This window comes from Rhododendron vialii, chromosome 7a (genome assembly GCF_030253575.1).
Source record: "Rhododendron vialii isolate Sample 1 chromosome 7a, ASM3025357v1".
NCBI classification, from domain to species: Eukaryota; Viridiplantae; Streptophyta; class Magnoliopsida; order Ericales; family Ericaceae; genus Rhododendron; species Rhododendron vialii.
Window position 1 is genome coordinate 37,012,446 of NC_080563.1, and position 21,512 is coordinate 37,033,957.

Genomic DNA, 21,512 nt, shown 5'->3' on the forward strand with positions numbered 1-21,512 from the left:
ATACAAATCTTACTCTTCAGGCAAGGAGAAGATCAAGTTTTCGAAGATATTGAAAATTACTAATGTTCTTGATATTGGTCTCGTAAAAAATAAATATTTTCGAAAACAAAACAAAGGTTACAAATCAGTTTCTCATGTTTTCAAAAGCAATTAAGAAATTATTTTTGAAAACGAAACCAACGTTACACCAGTCAAAGGGATCATATTCCAATTCTGAAACATCTCTTGTATTTCCCAAACTCAACTGATGGAATTCTAATTTCTATCCATATCGAAGAAAAACCAAAACCGAAACATGAATCAAATCTTCCATTCATCTATCAATGAATGCTATACTGATCGATAAAATCTAAAATCAACAACTGATTTACAATATGAATTGCAAGATGCAAGCTTTAAAAAAACACAGCTTCATGCATTTCACAATAGGGTTGTTAGACTAGAAGAGATCTTTTCCACCAAGGTTGATCACTTGATCTCGCCTTTCTTTTTCGCGCAACTCATCTTTCTTATCAATCCCAACCGAGGTGGAACCATTCCCATTCCGGGAGGCAGCCAATTCCTTCGACTCTACATTTGTAACCAATGAGGGAGTCATTTCTTCATCAATGGGCAGCGTTCTTCTTGAACCCTCCAAAGCAACCCCCAGAACAATATTTTCTTCCAAGGCAGGAGCCCTCGACACAGATGGTGATGCGACAGACCTTTCAACTTCTTGCTTTGCATGTGAAACAGTTGAAGGAATCTCGGTTTTTTCACTCCCAGATTCTCGTGAATTTGCACTTTTGTTGACTTTCTCCTCTTCAGAGTCTTGGACGGGACCCACAGACGCAGCATTAGGAGTTTGAGGATCGGATTTTGAGGCAGCAGAAACCCTTGGGTTTGAGCTGGCATTGGAATCAGGTAGTGAGGTTGCTCCAACCTTGGGATCTTGTTCTTCTTTTGCATGAAAAGAACGAGTTGAAGCCTTGGGTTTATCATTGCTATTGGACATATACGGCTCCATCAAAAGCAAAGGACGGTTACCGCGTGCTCTAGAACCTGTGTACATGGTATCAGCAAAAGGTAGATCGTCAACATCAGCCTCGTATATTTTCTGAACGTAGCGCATAGGTGTGGCCAACCGGGCCCGATGGTGACTGATGACTGTGAGACAATCTAACAATATTGCTTCCTGTATCATTAGACATGAATTAGTGTCAAGTGGGCTAAACAACCAAAATTATGCAAAACATACCCCCTCCATCGCAATTTTATTTGTCCATTTGTCTATTCTGGACACAGACTTAATTTTTTTTTAGATACCTAAAAACTGTGAGCGAGGACTTTTGAGGTCTTCGATTGTTTTTTGTCATGAATGTAAATTATTGTAGATCTAATTAAATGACACACTGCCAGAAAAGGATAGACAAACAGGGGCAAAGTAAGTAATGAAACAAAATGACAACACAATTTTACGCACAAGCATACTAATAAACTGTAATGAAACAGATTTATACTCTCGGTTTACAAGGATTTTTAGGATAATTTCCTCCTTTCTTCCCCCATGTGACGTGGAATCATCTAAAATTTGGAGATCTAGTCGTGTTTTGCACATCAACCCAAATTTTCAAACTGAAAAACCTAGGATCAAAGCCTCTTCCCTTGCACTCCAATATTAGCAGGCCTTTCGTTCACAAAATAAAGGTTAACCACAAAAAAGGGGAACCCAGCTACACAAGATTCAAAAGGACAGTGGAGCGTGTTTGGAGCCTATTCTAAACGGTGTGTTTGTTGCCTAATTTTGCTTATGCTAAAGTTGTGGTAGGACTTTGTCTCAGTTAATGCTGTTCTTTGTCCATGGAGTTAGTATGCTATAGTTCTGGTTTTATGTTGACTCCTTACAACTCATGGAGATATCCAGTTCCATGATTCGTGTCTGTTGATCTGTTGGATAAGGAGGTTCTTATGGTCAGTTTAAAATTGAGAATTTTGCTTCCTGATCCGTGTGCTCTTATATCCTGGGGGGCTATATGCCCTTGGGTTCTTATCTGAGCTCCTCTTTGTCTGAGATCTGTATGTGCACAAGCAGGCCGCCCCATTTTCTAAACGTAAATATTGCATTTTCTTTCCATAATTAGGTACGAAAAAGTTAATGAATGTAATAACTTCAGGACACTTTTCAGTGTTAAGCTGCACATCTATTCACAATCACAAAAATCAAAGTGCAATAAACACACTTACCTGGACGCAGAGGTACTCTTCAAAATGTGAGGTTTTCACAAAGCAAGAAACCAATATCTGAAACACAAAACACGCAAAAGTAAACATGGAAACATCTTATCCAAAAGCAGAAGTACATGTATATGAAGGATAAGGATAAAAAAGAAGAAGCAATCATGCATTAACTTTGGCAATAACATGAATAAAGATTATTTTAAGACGCAATTTAGATGATAGCAAGAAAATGGATTAAACCAAAAGAATGAACGATGGCAAACTTGATTCCTGAAGGAAACTCTTGGCCTTTTTAGCTGCTTAGAAGAGAGTTCTACCAACCCACAGAAGAGAACAAAGAACAAAAAAAATTGTATGCAACATACTAAATTATGCATCAGTCGTTTGTCTCCAGTTTCCTAAAACAACGGAAATAATGTAGTACCATGTTAAAGGAGATGTGTGGTTTTACATCTCTTTTAGGGCACATTGGTGTTTGCCTACTATCGGAATATGTTGTCAACTAAGTTGTCTATGCGGCAAGGAGTCGCTAACTGATTCTACACATAGAATGGGATTCGAAAGGATTCCATATTAACTGAAGTAAACCAAGACATCAGAAAACTTTCTGTGCAAGCCAGCTTCTATTAAAGATGAACAATCAGTACCCATAAATAAATGACGGGAAAATGAAGATTCTAACCATAAGAGCTGGATTCTCTGGGTTGACAGTATCCATAAATACTCTTCTAGGGTACTTTTGCTGGTTTTGGTGCTCAACTTGAGGGTTTTTTGCTAAAACCTTGCGCATATCAGCTACAATATTCTGCCAACAGTATTGATGACAGGTACTTTACATTCAAGAACCAAAAGCATTCAAGCAATCGCACACATCAATAATGAATCAACATTATCCTCACATGGATCTTATGGACATCCAGGTGACTGATGGGAAGGTATGTCTTGATGCGCCAGTGAGTCCTCTGACTAAGATTCCTCACAACATTCGTCGTAAATTGTTTGTTTGGAATATGTATTGCTTCACGATCATCGCCTCTTATGATGGTTGGCGTCCACCATCCCACATTCTGAAACAACGTCAAATAAGAATGAGAAAACACAACTTGAACCAGGCAAAGTCCACAATTCCCACGTGACTAACATTTTACAAAAGCAAAATATAAGCGAAGAGCTGCAACCTAAGTAATGACGAGCATCATTTGCAGATCATAATTTCCTAGCTTATTTTCTCAGTACTCCCTTCTTTGAATTGTAAGTGGACGACAGAAATTGCATACCTCCACTGTACCAGAAACTTCATAGCCTTGAATTGTTGTTCGAATCCAGTCAGTTGCAATAAAGGGTCGAGTCGTATGGATTATTACACTTGAAAGGAAATTTGTAAATATCTGAATGAGCAAAATAGGAAAATGTATCACTTTTCTTCACAGAGCACTGAAAAGTGAAAATCAATTTATGGTCCAGAGGCTCACTGCTTGATGTAAACATGTACAAAAATAATGAAGAATGCTTTATAACTCTGAAAATTGAGATGGGGGATCCAATAAATATGGAAATAAAAAAGCACCTCACCACCGGCAAGAGTTAGCAAAACTGTGCCAAGACCCCCAGCAGTAAGCAACTTCTGGGTAGAGATGCCAAGCAATTCCATAAACAATGAAAAAGCACCAACCCATACTGCAGTAGAAATAGCTTTCCCAGCAAACTGGACCATCTGCAAAAGTCAGAAATTGTAGTTGAAGAGTGGGAGTGTTTAATAACCTGTGCAAGGCTCCCAAACCAAAAAGGTCAAAGAGCAATTCAAAAGCTAAAAACTAAAACGATAAATCAAATTTAAAGGAGTAAGTTATGTGGTAAGCATTCCCCATAATGTCAATCAACCAATGTAATCTGTAAAGTTCTCTGCACTTTGGAAGGCATCACTAAGCGATATCCTCAAATAGATTCAGAATTTTATTGCAACTAATAAGAACCTTAGCCCAAGAGATAGAGCTCCACAAACCCCAAGGAAGACCCCCCAGGAAGCATAAGAAACAAACTGACAAGAAATTAACAAGAATGACCTTGCATGTTGATCTCATCAAACAAATAGAAAGGTAAGCTGACATCATCAGTATTCCATGGTTTGACTTAGACCTATCTCATATAAGTATAGAAAATAAATATCTTTACAAAGTAAACAAGGTAATCTTCTCGTTCACCTAAAGCCTGTAATTCCACTTTAACTAGAGGCAATATGTTTGAAGTGCATACTGCATAACAGGAAAACGTAAAGAAAAAGGTCAATGGATTTTCTTTCTTTTCATTTACCCCTCTTTCACAGAAGGACAATGTAAAAGCCAAAAGGTACTGCACATTAACAATAGGTTGCTATAGAGTCTGCTCCTTCAAATGGAAAACCATATCATGGAAGAGGTTTGAACAGATGCTATTGGCTAAAGCAGCCCAATTCATCAAGTATAGACCCATTATCTACCCAAAAAAAAATTAATAATAAACAAATTAACTATTTTCTTCCACACAAGACAAAAGGGTTCACCACGTGCGGTTAGTTCAATGAAGTCATGGATCACATGTGTTAGCATGGTTTCCATTAACTCTACAACAGTATCCGGCCCCCATTCCTTTCTCCGATATAGGATAATTTTGTTTCTACTCCACGAAGATCCTGAAGTGTTTAGCGATCAATGTTGGTTTCTCTTGTAAACGCTGCCTTCATACCTTTTTGCATCTTATAACAACAAAATATTGCAAGCAACTAGAAAATTAAACTAACAGAAACATACATTTCTTGCATTGTTAGAGTCATTTGTCTCCACAAAGACTTTCTGTACATGTGGCTGTGCATGCTGGATCAAGCTGCCAACACAAAATGTGAATGTATGTAAACAAGACGCATATCCAACAGTGGACCAAACACATTAAGCGAAGACAAATCCAACAAGCTAAGCTTCTATGCAATTTACGCACACATTCAAGTATTCAATAAAACTGAACAGAGAAGATGGGGGTGGGGTGGGGTGAGGGGGTGGCTAAAAGGAAAGAAAAAAAAAACAATTCAAAAGATTTTCACTGTGTTCGGTTCCTCTTTTTCAACTTCTATTTCAGAAAGTTATTTTTTAATGCAAACTATTTGAAAAGAAAGGGGACCAAAAAGTAGGTAAATGAACAAATGAGTAGGTGGTGGGTCCCTTGAAAAGCAAGGGGACTCTCTCTCTCTCTCTCTCTCCCCGAAATTGAAGAAGCTGTTTGCTTAAAAAAAAAACTGATTGTGTGTGAGGAGGGGGTAGGGGGATCTCACGTCTCTGAGAGAGAACAGAGCTGTAATGTGGAGGGGGTTGGGGGTTGGAACAAGAATTGAACAGAGAGAGAGAGAGTCAAGCTAGGTTGGGTGAACGTTGAAAACTGTCGGATTACTTTTTTTCTTCTAATGTATATTACCTTGGACCACTGGTCTAAGAGATTCAAGGGGGACCCACTTATCTCTGAGATGAGGCATCCAATCACATGTTTTTACATTTTAACTCAAAATTTTCACTCCAAAACTGTGAACCAAACACAGTGTTTATTGTTAGTTCAAAAATCTACAAGCAAAGGTGGTTGACCAATTTTCTAATGCTACCAAAAAAAAATTAAGACAAGATGCATTTACCAATCCATAAATAAGCCAGTCCAGAAAGACACTGTTGTGATACTACACTACCTTGATAAACAATATGCAAAAGCCAGCACTGTAGATAGTGATCGAACAACATCCAGAATTCGTTGCTTGGCAGCTTGGGTTGCTTGTGTAGGTAAAATTATAGGATCCAAAGCCCTGAAGGAGATACTATGGTAGTTAGTACCACAGGAAAAAGTAATAATTGCCATAATAGAACATTAATTTCTTGTGAGAAAGAAATAACCATGTTACTGAAACCTGCATATAAGTGTTGCTCCAGTCCATAGCAGCAGAGGTTGAAGGTATGAGGTCAGCACAAGGTGTGTACGACTCGTTTTCCAACTATTGTCACTCTTCTGCAGAAAATAAAGGGATGCAACAAATGCTGAGAGGAACTAGAGTAAAATCAATATCATGGGAAAACGGATGCACAAAAGCAACTGTACATTAAGTAAATGAACCCTGCTCAGATGCAAAAGCGGCCCAAGACCCCATGCAGCAAAGGCAATGATACCAACTGCCGGAACCAACTGAAGAAAAATGGGGCTTATATTTAGAGACTTATATGACCTGCATACGGATGATATTGCAGAGGGATCATAAAAACAATCATGGAGAGAGAGAAAATAAACAGTTCGAAAAGAGAAAAGGCCATCCATAAGCATCCGAAAGCGAAACTATTTTAATGTACTGATAGAAGCAAGAGATACGTATCTGTATGGCATTCCTTATGGAGTCCATCAACAATTATGTTTGTTTGTCTTTATATGTAGTTAAAGGAGCCATCATTGATAATTCTATTTGCTCCTCTAGAAACAATGTCAGATAATGAGTGAACCGTACCAAAAAAATGAAAGTTAAAATAAATCAATCCTATGTCAATCAGCATCATCAATTATTTAACGAGTTCCTAGTCAAATGCAAACGCCATAATATGAAATTTTTTCAATAAGATCGGGGACAGAAGGAAGACACATCTCACTCATACGTGAATTCGCTTATGTTTGGACAGAAGCAAGGTGTTTATAGTAACTTTATAAACAGCATCAACGGATTGTTGCTGGACCTCAAGGTCGTCTGGGAGATAGGGGCGCTAATGACCAGGCTAGCGAGCTGGGTGTGAAGTTTCAATATCTCCTCCCCCTTAAAAACATATGTTCTACTAAGCTAGTGGTGCCAAATGAGTCACTGATAAAATAACCTCATGTAAGTTTATTCATGCACAAGACAAGGACAATCTAGTGGTTTGAGGATTAACCAACATATATCTGAAACAACAAAAACAGAACGCTGAATCAAAATTTAAAAAAAAATAACAGCACAATTATACTTGGTCAGTGCAGTAGCAGCAGTTTTCAGAACAGGAATTCCATTGCCTCCACTTGGTAATAGAAATGCTTGGCACTGAAAAAAATTACATCTGGAAGATTGAGAGCTTTTTGGTCTGCAAACACCATTTAACTCACAGTGACTCCAGGCATCCTGTCGCTGCAAAAAAAGAAACCAAAATTTGCATGCCTCAACTAGAATGTGTAGGAAAATTAAAAGCATGACAATGTGCACAAATAAGCACATGAAAGTGCACAAATGAGCACGTGCAAGGAGCACCGAGATTCTCATAAGAGATGAACATAAGATCAATAAATTGAATAATAACTGCTTGTGGAGATATTTCTTTAAGGTCCAAGGACTATAGTTTTGTTCCTAAAATACTTCCAGCAAAAGTATTAACAAGCTTGTTAAAGCATCCAACTCACATATACTGGTTTTATTTTTCGAGGTGATATTTAACCGATGTGGGACAAATTCCAACAAAGCTAAACTACAGTATTAACCGGCTAAAAAGAGAACTTCCAATTTAGACTTTTGGTGACAAGCCATTGATATAAAACATTCGCTACTACGTTCCAGAAAGACAAGAGAATAACATAATAGTTTAAAGAAGAAGACAAAAACAACTCTTAAGTACGCAAAAGGTGCTCCAAGATTGAAGTTAAGGTCAATGCTAGATATTTAGTAACAAAACAAAGAAATTCTGTAAAACTCGTTCCATCCAAATTTGGATTATTCCAATGCATAGCCCGCATAATACTAAATCCACTAGCTTCAAAATGTAACAAAACAGAAGCTCAGATACAATAATTATACGTCGTAGAGCGCAGAATCTATCTGGAAAGCTATACAAACAAAAGTCCATGGCCAAGATGTCTTCCACCAAGTACAGAATATGTAATTTAAATGACACATTTATAGACATCACATACACTGCCCAGTTTCCTTAATACCAAAACATGTGAGGAAAGAGTGATGCTGAACAAATGTAAGCCGCCCTTGCCTATCAAGCCCTGTAATACCAAGAGTAAATAAGTAAAAAGATAAAGCAGCAGCACTGGCAATCCCAATTTGTAAGGAGAAATGACATAATTTGACATGCAAATAACTACCTTATGCGGATTATTATGTCCATTGCCGCTGTGAAAATCATTGGACAGTAACAAAGAACGAGCAATGGCCATTTTCAGTCAAAGAAGAAATGCCACTTTGTGTATGATGTCATAACAATTTTCAAATGAAACATACACCAAACCCAGAACTATATAGTTGAAAAGAGAGCAGAGAGCATATCGATTTCAAGAACTACCACGAAAGATGAGACCTGTCAAATGAAGCCAAAAAATGTAAAAAAATCAGGGGATGACAGCTGACAAGAGAACCAAAAAGAAGCCAAAACTCCATTTCCATATTGGGAACCACTAACAAGCTGGCAGCACTAGGAGGACAATATAGTGATGAGGTTCAACCTTAGAAATGGGAGCAGAAAATTAATTTTTAACCAACAAGAAAAACACCGTCAAGTCAAGCATAAGAAAATCTATCTGGAAAACAAGGAAACAGGCTTAGACCAATATATATATATATATAGACACACACGGTTTGTTTCAAATGAGGGGGTCCTCATTTTAGTTAAAATGCGGACACCCCTTTTCCGATCGAATTTCGATAATCCGAGCCGCTCAATGTGTTCAGAACGTGATTTTAAGGGTTCCCGCTAGAAATCGGCAAAAAAAATGACCGGGAAGGGCTTTATCCGAACAGTTTTTTATTAAACGGTTCAAATAAAAACTGCTCAAATCAAGCCCTTCCTGGTCTTTGTTTTTGCTGATTTCTCACGGGTATCCTTAAAATCACGTTTTGATCACATTGAGCGGCTCGGATCATCGAAATTCGATTGGGAAAGGGGAGAAATGGGGAGGCCCCCTCATGTGAAACGGACTGATATATGGGAAAAAAAATGCCTATCTGCATAATCAGACAGAATTTTGCTTTAAAGGAATACGAACTGATAGCACTGTTTACTAGGACAACATCAAATTACAACCAACAAGGCCACAATACCAGGCATTAAGGATTTAGCATTTCCTGAATATGATTTACCAGGAAATTCAAACATTGAATTAACTCACGTATTAGATTATTTAGGTACTATTTGATTCCCCTACAAATCAAATTGTCATTCCTACTAAAGATTAAAGGACTCCAACCATACCCACAAAGGAAAATTCAAAAAAACAAAGCCCCTCAGTATCAGAGCTGCAACAAATACGCTTCTCATAATGACAAACAGCCTGTTTGGCACACAAGGAAAGCGAGGGAAAAAGAAGGGAAAACTTGAGAAAATTCTCTCTACTATTTGGATGTGGACAAAGAGGGAGGAATATAACAAAATAGACTTCTAAGCACACTAGAATTTTTCTTATATTTTCCACACAATTTCCTTCTTAATTACAATTTTCCTTCCTCTTCAATTTTTTTCCCCCTAAGAACCAAACAAACCCTACGGCTACATTTGGAACTTGCGAAAAAAAGTGGAAGATAAGAGAATTTTAAAATTTTCCCCTCTTGTTTGGTACTTAAAACAGAGAAGGAAAACTTTCAAATTCCAATTCAACTTTTCTCTTAAATTCTCTTCAATTTCTTCCTAATCATTTGCTCTTCCCTTCTTTCCCCAAGTCCTAACCAGAGTAAATTGTTTAGCAATCAGCAAGTTAGCCATTGAAAGGGTGCGTGTCCGCTAATTAAATGGACTGAAACCCATGTTTTCACAGATTTCTAGGCAGGTCATTCTCCTCGTATACATCAACTAAAATACTACTCTCTCGGTCCCTAAATAAGTGTCTGGCGCGCAAATCTAGGTCTTTAAAAAGATACATTTGTTTTGTAAAAAATTAATTTTCTTTCACAAATGAATAGATAGCAATAAGTTCTATTAGATTGTGGAAAAAATATAGATTTTTTGATGAAAAATATGCATCTTGTGTAAAGCCTAGATTTGCACGCTGGACACTTATTTAGAGATGGAGGGCATACCATTTAGCAAAAACAACTTGACATTCCCATTATCGTGTAGTCTATTTAATTTTGCGGAAACGCACTCTAAGCTCAAAGCATACTACTAAAACACCCTCTCGAACTGTTACTAATACCCATTCATACAACACCGCGCCATCGTGTATACATACAAAACAGATTAAGAAAAGAAAAGGAAAAACTTGATTTTTCTTCCATTTCTTTCCCTACACTTCCTCGGCGACATAAATAAACCTAGGTAATTGTCAAAGCACGACTCCGCAACATCGCTTTTCTTGTTCCTAAACCCTAGATTCGAAGTTAACATCACAAACAACTCCGATGAAAACAAAACCCTAAACTTCTCAAATGGTCAACAGATAAACGATAAGAAGCACTGATTATTACCTTTAGGCGATCGCCGCGAAAGGAGAAGTAGCTCGAAGCGCTTCTGGTTTTGCGATGGAGAGAGAGAGAGAGAGAGAGAGAGAAAAGGGGGAACAGTGATAACTTGCGCGGTGGGGTGTAGGCTTCGGAGCAGTTGCGTGATCCAATAGCGCACTGTTTTGGATAGTCCCCTCTCAGCGGCTTACGTGGCGGGCTCTCGGGGCTACCTCTAACGTGCGCGGTGTGTGGTTTGTTTTCCGCATCATCGAGTCGCTGCGAATTTTGAACAGTCTTAAAACGTGTTGGTAATTCCAACACGGTCGCGTGCTGTGCGGCTGATGCATGGCACGGTGTTGTGCACGAATTAGAGATGGTGTTATGAAGTGGTGTGCGTAGCTTCCGAGCCGTCCAATTGTGCATCCGGAAACTTGGATCTCATCTCGGTAATGAACGACTCTCGATCGTTAGTTGCAGAGATGAGATTTGAACCGTCCGATACACGATCCGATGACACGAAAGTCCGCAGTATAGCACCAACCCAAAGTCTGTTGTACACAGTCCGAGCCGTCTGTTAGGCAATTTAAGGATTCATAACAACAATAAACGGCTTGGATGCTATACAGTATTAAGATGAGATCTGGACCGTTAGATTGCCGAACGAACGGCTAGAATGATGTATAACATGTGCACCAGTTACACAACACCATCCCGGATTCGGTAAATTCCAACACCCCGCTGACGTATAAAGTGTGACAAAAAAACAATCTAACACCACGAGTTCTTTCATTAGGGCCTGGGTAGACCTGGGTTTTTTCTATCACTAATGTTTTGGTAACCATGTTTGAATAAAATATTTTGGTACCATATGATGTTTCACTACTATGTATTGGTACAATGTGTCCTATTTGTTATGCAACGGAGAACATTCTACAATACAATAGTGACACATCACATGTTACTTAAAATTTAATACTTAGACATGATCACCACATCATTACTCTTTTTTTTTTTTTTTTATAGAATTCGGTTTGTCCGCGGACCACTTTTCAACTTTGGAGTACAATTCGCTTAATCTCTGCAATTCAAAATTATTGTTAATGGTCCAGGATAGTTAAAAGCATATGCTACCTAAAGATAAAACTGTACCGGCTTTTCTCTGAAATTTGACAACTGAGAAGCCAGATCATTTTTTATACGATGTAAGGCTAATAACGTAAAAGACACAATTTTAACATGATAGTCCGTTCCAGAACACCTTTTTAAAAAATAAGTACTTATTTCATATTTTCAAATTAAAAAATAATGTAAATAAAAAATAATTTTTTGATTTTTTTTGCACTGTATTAAAGATCTCAACAAGATCTATATTACATATTTTTAGATTTCAATAAACTCATAATTTTTTAACTTGAAATTGCCTTCTTAAAAAATAAGTACTTATTTCACGTTCCGGAACGGGGCCTGAGTTTCTTCGGTAAAGATGGTGTTTGTTGCCAACGTAAGCGCACCTTGATTGTTATCTAAAGACCAATCTTACCATCTACTCGAGGCCCAATTAAAGCTGTTAAAGTACTGAACTAAGTCACTAGAGTTGATAACACTTGAAAACTAAGGAGCAAATCCTTAATCGAGTACCTTCACTTTTCAGTTAATAGCGAGCGGGACAGTAACACAATCCTTCAGCAACATGCCTCATTGTTAGTGATATTTTTTTTATAACCGGATATCCGTGTCAACTTACGTGCGCCTCAATTAATTAATTAATAGAAATGTAATTGCTCACGCAATCATCGTTTTCGCACGCCAACAAATACAATTGCAAAGAATTTGTAATTTAAAAGCAGATCTTAAGTGTCGTGATTATGATATAAATCATCTCATATTTTTGTGAAATTAGTTGTTTATTGAAAATGTCATCTTCCAAGCAATCCCAATATTCAAAAGTCAACCTAACAGTCAATATATATAGGAATATACTCCATGATACATTTTCATGTCTAGTCCACCCCAATCAAGCAGACCGTAAAAGAAGGGAATGTACGGAGCAAGCTATAAGAATATTAGAACTCTCGGCAATAAGGAAATACTTGAAGAACCCTCCCTCGGCGATAAGGAGATACTTGAAAATCCATTGGCCCGGAGTCCTTTTCTCTATCAAAACCAAGTAAAGTGGTGAATTATAAATTTTTTTATTGTTAGAGAATTTTATGATGAATTATACCTTATAAAACGGGTAAACATTTTTGTGACGAATGCGCGCTGTGATATTTGGTGGATAATATGATGAATGGGTCAAGCTAAATAAAAAAAATTTAAAAAAAAAAACTCGGAGAGCTCGTGGTTAATGGTTATGCAACTAAGTTTTTGAAACGGTAGATTAATCATTGTGGTAGATTAAGCATGGGAAAAATTATAATGCACACCCTTTATTTGAGTGTGTATCATATGTACCCCCAAAATATTATGAATTGCAGAGAAAATGTTACGAATCATATTGTTAAAAGCTACGAATCGTATAAAGGTTACGAGACACACCAAAACGTTATGAATTATAATGAAAATGTTACGAATTTACGAATCGTACTGCTAAAAGGTTATGAGTCTTAGAACAAAAGTTACGAAACACACTAAAATATTATTAATGAACCATAAAAAATATGCATATGGCATACCCCTTTTAGAAGTGTGTATTGTAAAATTTCTCATTATTTGTATATGATTATATCAACCATTGCGGTGGGAAGCATGTGATAAGCACCCTCAGAAGAAAGCGAAGTTGGGTTCAACTCTATCACTCGTTAGCATGCACTCGATACATTTATTTATTGGAAACAAATACAGCGCTCCTCACGAAGCTCTCTCTCTCTACAATGCAAAGACGCGGGTCTATCATAAATAGATCCCACAATAAATATATACGGCGAGGAGAGTCGCTGTAGAGCGCACTGATTATTAACGAGACCAACTTGGCAGTGCTTGCTTGGAGGAGCCATTTGGAGAAGAACAATACTACTACTATGATGTCGAAGAGTTTTGTGCTCAAATCTGAATACAAATGCGTTTGTAACCTTCTTTAAAATGTGTTTAAATTTGGGGCACGTGTGCATCGGACGGTTTCGCAAGCCGAAGTCAGCGTTCATTTTTTTTTTTTTGGGAAATAAGCGAAAGTCTGTTTCCGTGTGGAGAAATCCATAATGTTGTCATGTGGGTCCTTAAAGTTTCCAAACACCCTAGTTTATGGCCGAAGTATTCTCCCCTCCATATATATATAGCCATGCATTTTCAGCTCCAATCAGAATCTGCTGCACATTCGTCATGAGGATTTTATTCTGATCAGGATATTCATCGTCAGATTGATTACAAGAAATCTTTCATGGACAGAGAACTTTAGAGAGAGAGAGAGAGGGAGAGAGAGAAGATGTTGCACAGAGCAGCAAGGAATGCGTATTCATGGTGGTGGGCAAGCCATATCAGGACAAAGCAGTCAAAATGGCTAGACCAAAACCTTCAAGGTAAAGTTTCAGGATTCTCTAATCTGGGTAACAACTCCTTTTATTCCTCTCACACACACACACGTGTGTGTGTATATGTGTGTGTTTGTATTGTGCATCTGTAAAGCATCTGATTATTGATTTTGAATCTCATTCCATGACAAGATTACCTAATTTTCCCTAAGGGGTGGCCCGGAGGTATGAGACCTAGAGGTTTGCTCCTTCCCGAGTTCTAAGGTTTGAAACCTTTCAGGTGCTATCAACTCTTGGAATCTGGCCGGACACCTGGTTATGAAAGAAACAAGAAGATTGCCTAGTTTCCCTCCCCTAGTTAAAGTCACAAATGGCACCTGAAATAACTAACAGGACAAACTTTCCTTTGGTTCTGATATTGTTGTTGGGGAAATTTCAATCGAATTGTGATACCATTCCTTCCCCCTACCTGTGTTTTCTCGTATATCATGCGATTCCCAATCAGGACTAAAATTCAATTGAAATCGGGAGCGCAAAAACAAAAGAACAACGACTATATGTGGTTCACCCAACGTGGCTAGCTACTTCATGGTCAATGTAACTATTTTACTTTGTTGAAGAAGAATACGATGTACGAGGTGCGCGTAAGCTAGCCCAACACCTCAGTTATCAAACAAATTAAAGAGAGTGTTAAAAACACCAAAGAAAACTTAAGAAATGTGCTTTGTGCATGTACACACCCACCTAGAGTTTCACCCATGGGTAGATGTACATGTATAGAATATATGCTACACTGTCCATATCACATCTTTCCACATGAAAAGTGTCTTTCTGAAGGAAGTCACTCAATGAACTGAATCAGAATAAACAAAAAAATTGGGTTCATATATGTTCTTCCCAAGGGAAAACCAACAATTCATTAATGTTTCTAAGTATTTGGGAGGGAGTCCTGCAAATGTGTTTTGGCAGAGGTTAGAGGCGTAGCCAAGATAGCTGGGCAGTAGAGTCGAAAATTTGAACAGAATTGTACACAACATTTGTTGGAGAATCAATTATATTTGAGATAATCAACATATGGATCTCAAGTATGCACTTAATCTATAGAAGACATGCGGTCGACTTTTGATAGGATATGCCCATGGCAGCGATCCATCTTCTGTGCCTTAGGACCAGCATTACAAAAGAGATCTATCACAGTTCAACATCAAAAGACTCAAACCACACTTGACAAAAGCTATACATCATTTTATGGAAAAATCCGAAGATAGTAATCACTACGGCCAACATTTTCCTTCAGTTGTTCAAAGATCATACACATACAAAACAAGCAGTGGTGTTGAGCATATTTGCACAGTTGTGTGTAGAGTGTGCTAATATACGTTGTTGAGAATCTAATAATAAAGTTACTATTCTCTCTAACAACTTAAGCTTTTAGAAGAGTTGGTACTTAACAATCTAATATGGTATCAGAGTAGGAAACAGATCCTGTGTTCGAACCTCACCACCTACCTAATTGATTAAATATTTGCACATGTTTAGCCCGCTTATGGAGGAGAGTCTGAATACACGTGAAGGGGCGTGTTGAGAATATAAATAATAAAGTTACCCTTCTCTCTAACAGCATAAGCAGTTTTAGACTAGTCCATCAGAGCTGAACGACAAAAAAAGGCTAGGAATAGCATAATTAGGTTATCCAGATGAACCAATTCTCTATGTAGCAACCGATCACAGATCGATGCGAACAACACGAACTATCCCATAAGAAAACTGGCTGTCTTCATCTTTTTGTAAGAGCCTATATACAACAAAAACATAGCCAGTACCTACGGTGGACAAGATCATAAATCCCCAAAAGAGTCTGGATCCCATAACAAAATTTAGTATCATGTGGAGAAGTAGGTTAGGATCAAGCTTCAGTATTGCTGGTATTTTCTCCTTTATGCTTGCTAGTACCATGCGTGGAGTTTGATGTAATATCGAGGTGTCATTGTTCTTGTAGGTGGAAGTAATCAAAGATAAAAGCACAGCTGATCCCTTGAACAAATAGTAGCACGCATGAGCTGTGTGATACAAGCAGTTTCGATATAGATGAAACAAACGCATATTCCTTAGTGTAATGTATACCTCTTCTGTGGTTAACTTTTTAAAATCCTTCCTCGACAAGTTCCGATCCTTGAAACATATATCGCAGATAACGTACAAATTTATGGATGATACATGCATTATTTAGATCATTCAAGTAGAAGGCGAGGAAATGGAGTAAAAAGTACAAAACACATTAAAGATTTAAGATTATGCTAAATCTGAGGGTTAACAAATAAGATGGGTGGCCAGTTTCATCCCATGAGATGGGCCCCTTTTTCTTCTTCTTCTTCTTCCTGTGGTAATTCTTTTTATCAATATCTGATCTCCAATTTGATCATTTTCATTTCAAATGTATTGCTTGTTGTGTAAAGTACTGACAAAACAATTGGGATGTTTAAGGATCTCATTTTATTTGGCAGCAGTCAGCAGCATTCATGAGATCGAATATTGGGTATTGCCGTGTTACTGTATCACTAACCAATAGAAAATTGTTCATTGCGATACTTACTGCTACTTGATTGGGTTAGGGAGTGACAACGGACAAGGGGAGTCTCACTAAAAAGTCCATGTACCTACATTTCAGTGCCTTCTTTTTGTCTTTCCAAGTCCAATCGTTTTGTTTTAGATGTGCGATGTATTACATTTCACGCCAGCACACTATCCAAATCTTTATTCAGAACAATAGAACCTAATGCAGTGAAATGATAGAGAATTCATTCCCCGCATATGGTGATAATTGATGTGTTTTGATGAAAACTACAGATATGGAAGAGAAGGTAGAATACATAATCAAAATCATCGAGGAAGATGGAGACTCCTTTGCCAAGAGGGCAGAAATGTACTACAAGAAGAGGCCAGAACTACTGAACTTTGTCGAAGACTCTTTCCGAGGATACAGAGCCTTGGCTGAGAGGTATGATCACCTATCAAAAGAGTTGCAAAGTGCGAACCGTACCATCGCTTCTGTTTATCCAGAAAAATTACAACTGGCTATGGACGAAGAAGATGAAGAAATCTCCCCCACCACAACCACAACATCCTCTCCGTTCAGTGATTCCGAACAACCCTCAAAGAATTTTCCTGCAGTGCCAAAGTTAAACATCCCAAAAATCACCAAAATCCCACAGAAAAGGTCCAAGGCCCCAACTAGATTGATGTCCAAAAAAGGATTGCTCAAAATGAGCTGTCCCACCACCACTGATGCTAAGACTACATCAGGGATGAGCAAAGTTGAGGCGCTTGAGGAAATTGATAAGCTTCAAAAGAATATTTTGGGGCTTCAAACTGAAAAGGAATTCATAAAAAGTTCGTATGAAAGTGGGGTTGCAAAGTACTGGGAAATTGAGGAGCAGGTCACAGAAATGCAAGCGAAAGTTAATTTATTACAAGATGAGTTTGGAATTGGCACATTTATCGATGATGATGAGGCTCGGACATTAATGGCTGCAACTGCCTTGAAATCGTGTCAAGAGGCTTTGATTCGGTTAGAAGAGAAGCATAAAGTATCGGATGAGGAGGCTAGAATTGAGTACCGAAGGATCCAGGAGTCCCGTAAGAAGTTGAAGATTTTCAAAGAGAATTTTGGAAACCAAACCCTTCAGTTTGTGAGTGAAATGGAATTAAAGGATTTAGACCAACAAGTTGAAAGCATTGAGGAGAAAGAGAGAAATGGCTTGGAATTGTTAAGGGAAAACATTAAAGAACATTTGGAAGTGGATTCTTCTGGAGAATCTCTCACCATGTCCGAACTGGCAGAGAAAATTGATGAACTGGTTGAAAAAGTTATTACTTTAGAAACTTCAGTGTCTTCCCAAAATGCTCTCATAAAGAGATTACGATCGGAAACAGATGAGCTTCAAGGATACCTTCGGAGCCTAGAGAAGGACAAGGAGGCTTTGATAAGCGGGTCAGATAGTAAGAGCAACAAGATAAGGGAGTTGGAGAAAGAACTGCTTAGAATTCAAAAGCTCAACCAGAAAATCGAAACCCAAAACAAAAATCTCCAAATCCGTTTCACTCAAGCGAGTTTGAGCGTTGATCATCTCTCTGAGAAACTGCTAAGTGTGAAGCAGGAGGAAGAGGAGGTTGAGCAATTCATTGCGTTAAAAAAAAAGGATCTTCAAGTAGAAGAAGAACTTGCGTTTCCAAACGACAAGTCAAAGATCTCAAAAGTGAAGGTTGGTGTCTTGGAACCAGTTGAAGTGAGGAATGACCAGAATGTCAATCCAGAAAGAAGGTTCAAAGAAAGTGAAGACGTGATGGCTTTTGGTTATCTTTCAGATATCTCCAAAAATGAGAGAGACGATGTTTCTACAAAAGCTGAAGATAGCTTTGTTCAGCCCAAACTCAGCTGTTGCCTCGACAACCATTTGGCAGTACCGGTGGAAATGAGAGATGTTCCAAATGACAATGCAGAGACAAAGGTCAAAGAAAATCAAGATGCCGAAAAGTTTAGAATGAAAGGGGAAGCTAAGAAGTACGATAATGTTTCCATCAAAGCTGAAGAGAAATTTATGCATCGCGAACTCAGCTTTCGCCTTGATGATTGTTTTGTCAAAGGTCAAGTAGATGAAGGTTCAAAGGAACATAACGAAACTATGGCTCCTGGACGCAATGAAGTGATAAAGGAATATGTGAAAATAGAAGCGAAAGAGAAGAAAAATGATTCTCCCCATCAGAATACTGTGGTTATAGCTGAGGAAGGAAATTGGTTCCAGTTCTACCCATGCAATCAACATGAAGATCTTTCAGTAAACGGGCAAGTTAAAGCTGTTTTGCGTATGGATTCAAAAGGGTTCAGTAACACAGAGATCGTGCAAACAGACAAGGGAGAGAAGAAGTTGGACTGTCAAGATCTTAGAGCTTCTGTTAGACCTGAGGAAGGAAACATTGGACCGTCCAGCTCAACCAATCCCTTCAATGAATCTCCAGAGAGGGTGTTTGAAGAACATGAAGGTGTTGTGGGGTCCGGTAATCACTTGATCATCTCAGAAGATACGGAAATCAAATGTAAAAAGAATGCTGAAGAAGGAAACATAGTCCACTCCATCCTAAGCAATCCTTTTGATGATCCTCCAAAGAGGGTGTTCAATGTACACGAAGGTGGCGTGAGGCCTAGTAATGAAGAGATCATCTCAGAGCATACAAAAATGGATGAAAAAAGGACCGAAGAATCTCTGGATTACAATCATGTCAGAGTAAAGCAGAACTTTGCTCAGTCCACCCCAAGTAATCAACACGATAATGTTCTGGGAGAATTTCAAATGCAGGGAGTTCCACGTGCCAATCCTGAAAAAGGGTTCAAAGAACACGAAGACATGATGGGTCCGGTTGATGATTCACTTATTTTAGAAAATGCCAGCACAAAAAAGGAAGAGAAGAAAGATGATGTTCCTTATTGCAGTACCTCTGGTAAAGCTAATGCAGAAGAGAACTGCATTCATCTAAAGAGTCAAGAAAATCACATTGTGGGGGCACAAGAGCTGGAAATTATTGAGGATGAAAACCAACCGAATTGGCGGGAACTGTTTCCAAATGGGTTGGATGACAGAGAGACGATTCTATTGCAGCGGTACACTTTGGTTCTCAGGAACTATAAGGAGGCAAAGAAGAAGCTTGGTGATATAGAGAAGGAAAAGCATGAAAGCCTCTTTAAATCCGCGGTACAAATAAACGAGCTAAAGAATGCTAATGATTTAAAGGATGCCGAAATACAGTGTTTGCATAAAAAGCTCAACTTATGTCTCAATGAAACTCCAGATGCTAGTTTAATAATGGAAGGCGAGGAAGGTGAGAAAAGGGTAATTTCTGATCAGAATCAAGTTTCTGATTTGCCAGATGAACAAAAGGTTGAATCCCACGATAGAAAAGGCGAAGAAGGGGAGAAAAGGGTAATGTCGGTTGATGAGCTTCATTCAGTTTCAACGGTAGAAGAGAAGTTCCGTTCGGACATAGACGGACTTCTTGAGGAAAACATAGAGTATTGGTTAAGATTCAGCTCCTCATTTCACCAGATACAGAAGTTCCAGACTTCAGTTGAGGATTTACAAGAAGAGTTAACAAAGCTAAGGGAAAGCAAGAAGCAAGAGGGAAGCAGTAGCAAAAGCCGCTCGGCCATGAATTCTTCTGACGTTGGCCCGATATACACACACTTGAGAGAGATAGAAACTGAATTAGCACTTTGGTTGGAGCACAATTCCTTACTTGAAGATGACTTGCACAACCGGTTATCTTCTCTATCGACCATTCATGAACAGATACTGAGAGTGTCGAGTGCAGGGTCTAAAGAGGAGGAAGAAACCTTACTTTCCAGTTATCAGGCTGCGAAATTCCAAGGGGAGGTTTTGAACATGAAGCAAGAGAATAACAAGGTGGGGTACAAATTGCAGGAGGGACTTGACCGTGTTAAGGAGTTGCAGAGTGAGATAGCAAAGACACTTGAGGATCTGGAAGAAGAATTTGGGTTGAAAACGAAAGAGAGGAAGAGTTCGTCGAGTCGGTCGCGGATTCCGTTGAGGTCTTTCTTGTTTGGAGTTAGGTTAAGGAAGCAGAAGCCATCATCACTGTTCCAGTGCATGAGTCCAGCATTGCAGAAACAATATAGTGACTTAGGCTCATTGCCAACATAGTTTGTTAGTTTTTTGGGGGCACTTTGTTTTTTGATGTTTTAGAATCTCATACAATGGTTGTTTTCCAAATTTGGGTTGTTTTGTGGGGTGCTTGTGATTCTTGTGAAAACTCCACAAAAATGAGTTCTGAAAACCAGAATCCAAAAGTGTCCGATTGATGCTTCTTATAAGGAGTAGCTTTTCGCCTTTCAAGCAGTTTTGAAATTTCCAACGTTGGCAATTCAGGACATGGTTTGACAAGGTCCAGGTTCGAGTCTGAATAAATTTTTAGCTTATTGGGACTAAACATACTCCTATTACAACCCACATGTGGTGGGACTTTAACTTCAGTTTTGACATCGATGCGGTGGGATCCCTATAGTTAATGGTATAATGTGATGAGGCAATACTCATCGATGCGGTGGGATCCCTATAGTTAGTGGTATAATGTGACGAGGCAATACTCCCTGGCGGACGTGATGTGTACCATACTTGCACTTCTTTTTAAGCACTAAAAAAAGAGTGGAAAACGGAAATTGTGACAAACACACTCGAAAACCATATTCATCGATGTATAATAGGTGTTGATCAGAGTTAAAACGAGGGGATGCAAGGTTCAACCGGAATGAATTATTTTTTTATTCACTAAGGGTGAAATGGTCACATCTTTTAATATAGAAATAATTTTTCATCCACAGTACATGGGTTAGAAAGTAAATTCAATAAGATTTTTAACAATTCAAA

General features: G+C 38.4%; 2 protein-coding genes across 4 annotated transcripts; one reads left to right on the plus strand and one right to left on the minus strand.

Moving 5' to 3' along the window:
* Positions 1 to 284: 284 nt before the first annotated feature.
* On the minus strand, positions 285 to 10,874 carry LOC131332332 (mechanosensitive ion channel protein 2, chloroplastic-like). Of its 3 annotated transcripts, none has more exons than XM_058366499.1 (14): positions 10,634 to 10,874; positions 8,323 to 8,534; positions 8,143 to 8,223; positions 7,209 to 7,366; positions 6,325 to 6,448; positions 6,137 to 6,234; positions 5,921 to 6,034; positions 5,004 to 5,076; positions 3,785 to 3,931; positions 3,495 to 3,605; positions 3,117 to 3,284; positions 2,900 to 3,022; positions 2,224 to 2,280; positions 285 to 1,174 (listed from the first exon to the last, which is right to left on the minus strand). In XM_058366499.1, exons 2-14 carry the CDS (start codon positions 8,392 to 8,394, stop codon positions 440 to 442), a joined length of 2,061 nt encoding a protein of 686 aa, XP_058222482.1. In that variant the 5' UTR covers positions 8,395 to 8,534; positions 10,634 to 10,874; the 3' UTR covers positions 285 to 439. The 3 variants fall into 3 exon arrangements, with proteins under 3 accessions (XP_058222482.1, XP_058222484.1, XP_058222483.1); XM_058366501.1 differs by having other exon boundaries at positions 8,164 to 8,223; positions 10,634 to 10,799; XM_058366500.1 differs by having other exon boundaries at positions 3,785 to 3,922; positions 10,634 to 10,799.
* Positions 10,875 to 13,822: 2,948 nt separating this feature from the next.
* LOC131333571 (protein NETWORKED 2A-like) lies at positions 13,823 to 21,002 on the plus strand. Its single transcript, XM_058368158.1, has 2 exons — positions 13,823 to 14,124; positions 16,924 to 21,002. The coding sequence occupies exons 1-2, from the start codon at positions 14,031 to 14,033 to the stop codon at positions 20,787 to 20,789; spliced, it is 3,960 nt and encodes a 1,319-aa protein (XP_058224141.1). The 5' UTR covers positions 13,823 to 14,030; the 3' UTR covers positions 20,790 to 21,002.
* The last annotated feature ends 510 nt before the right edge of the window (positions 21,003 to 21,512 follow it).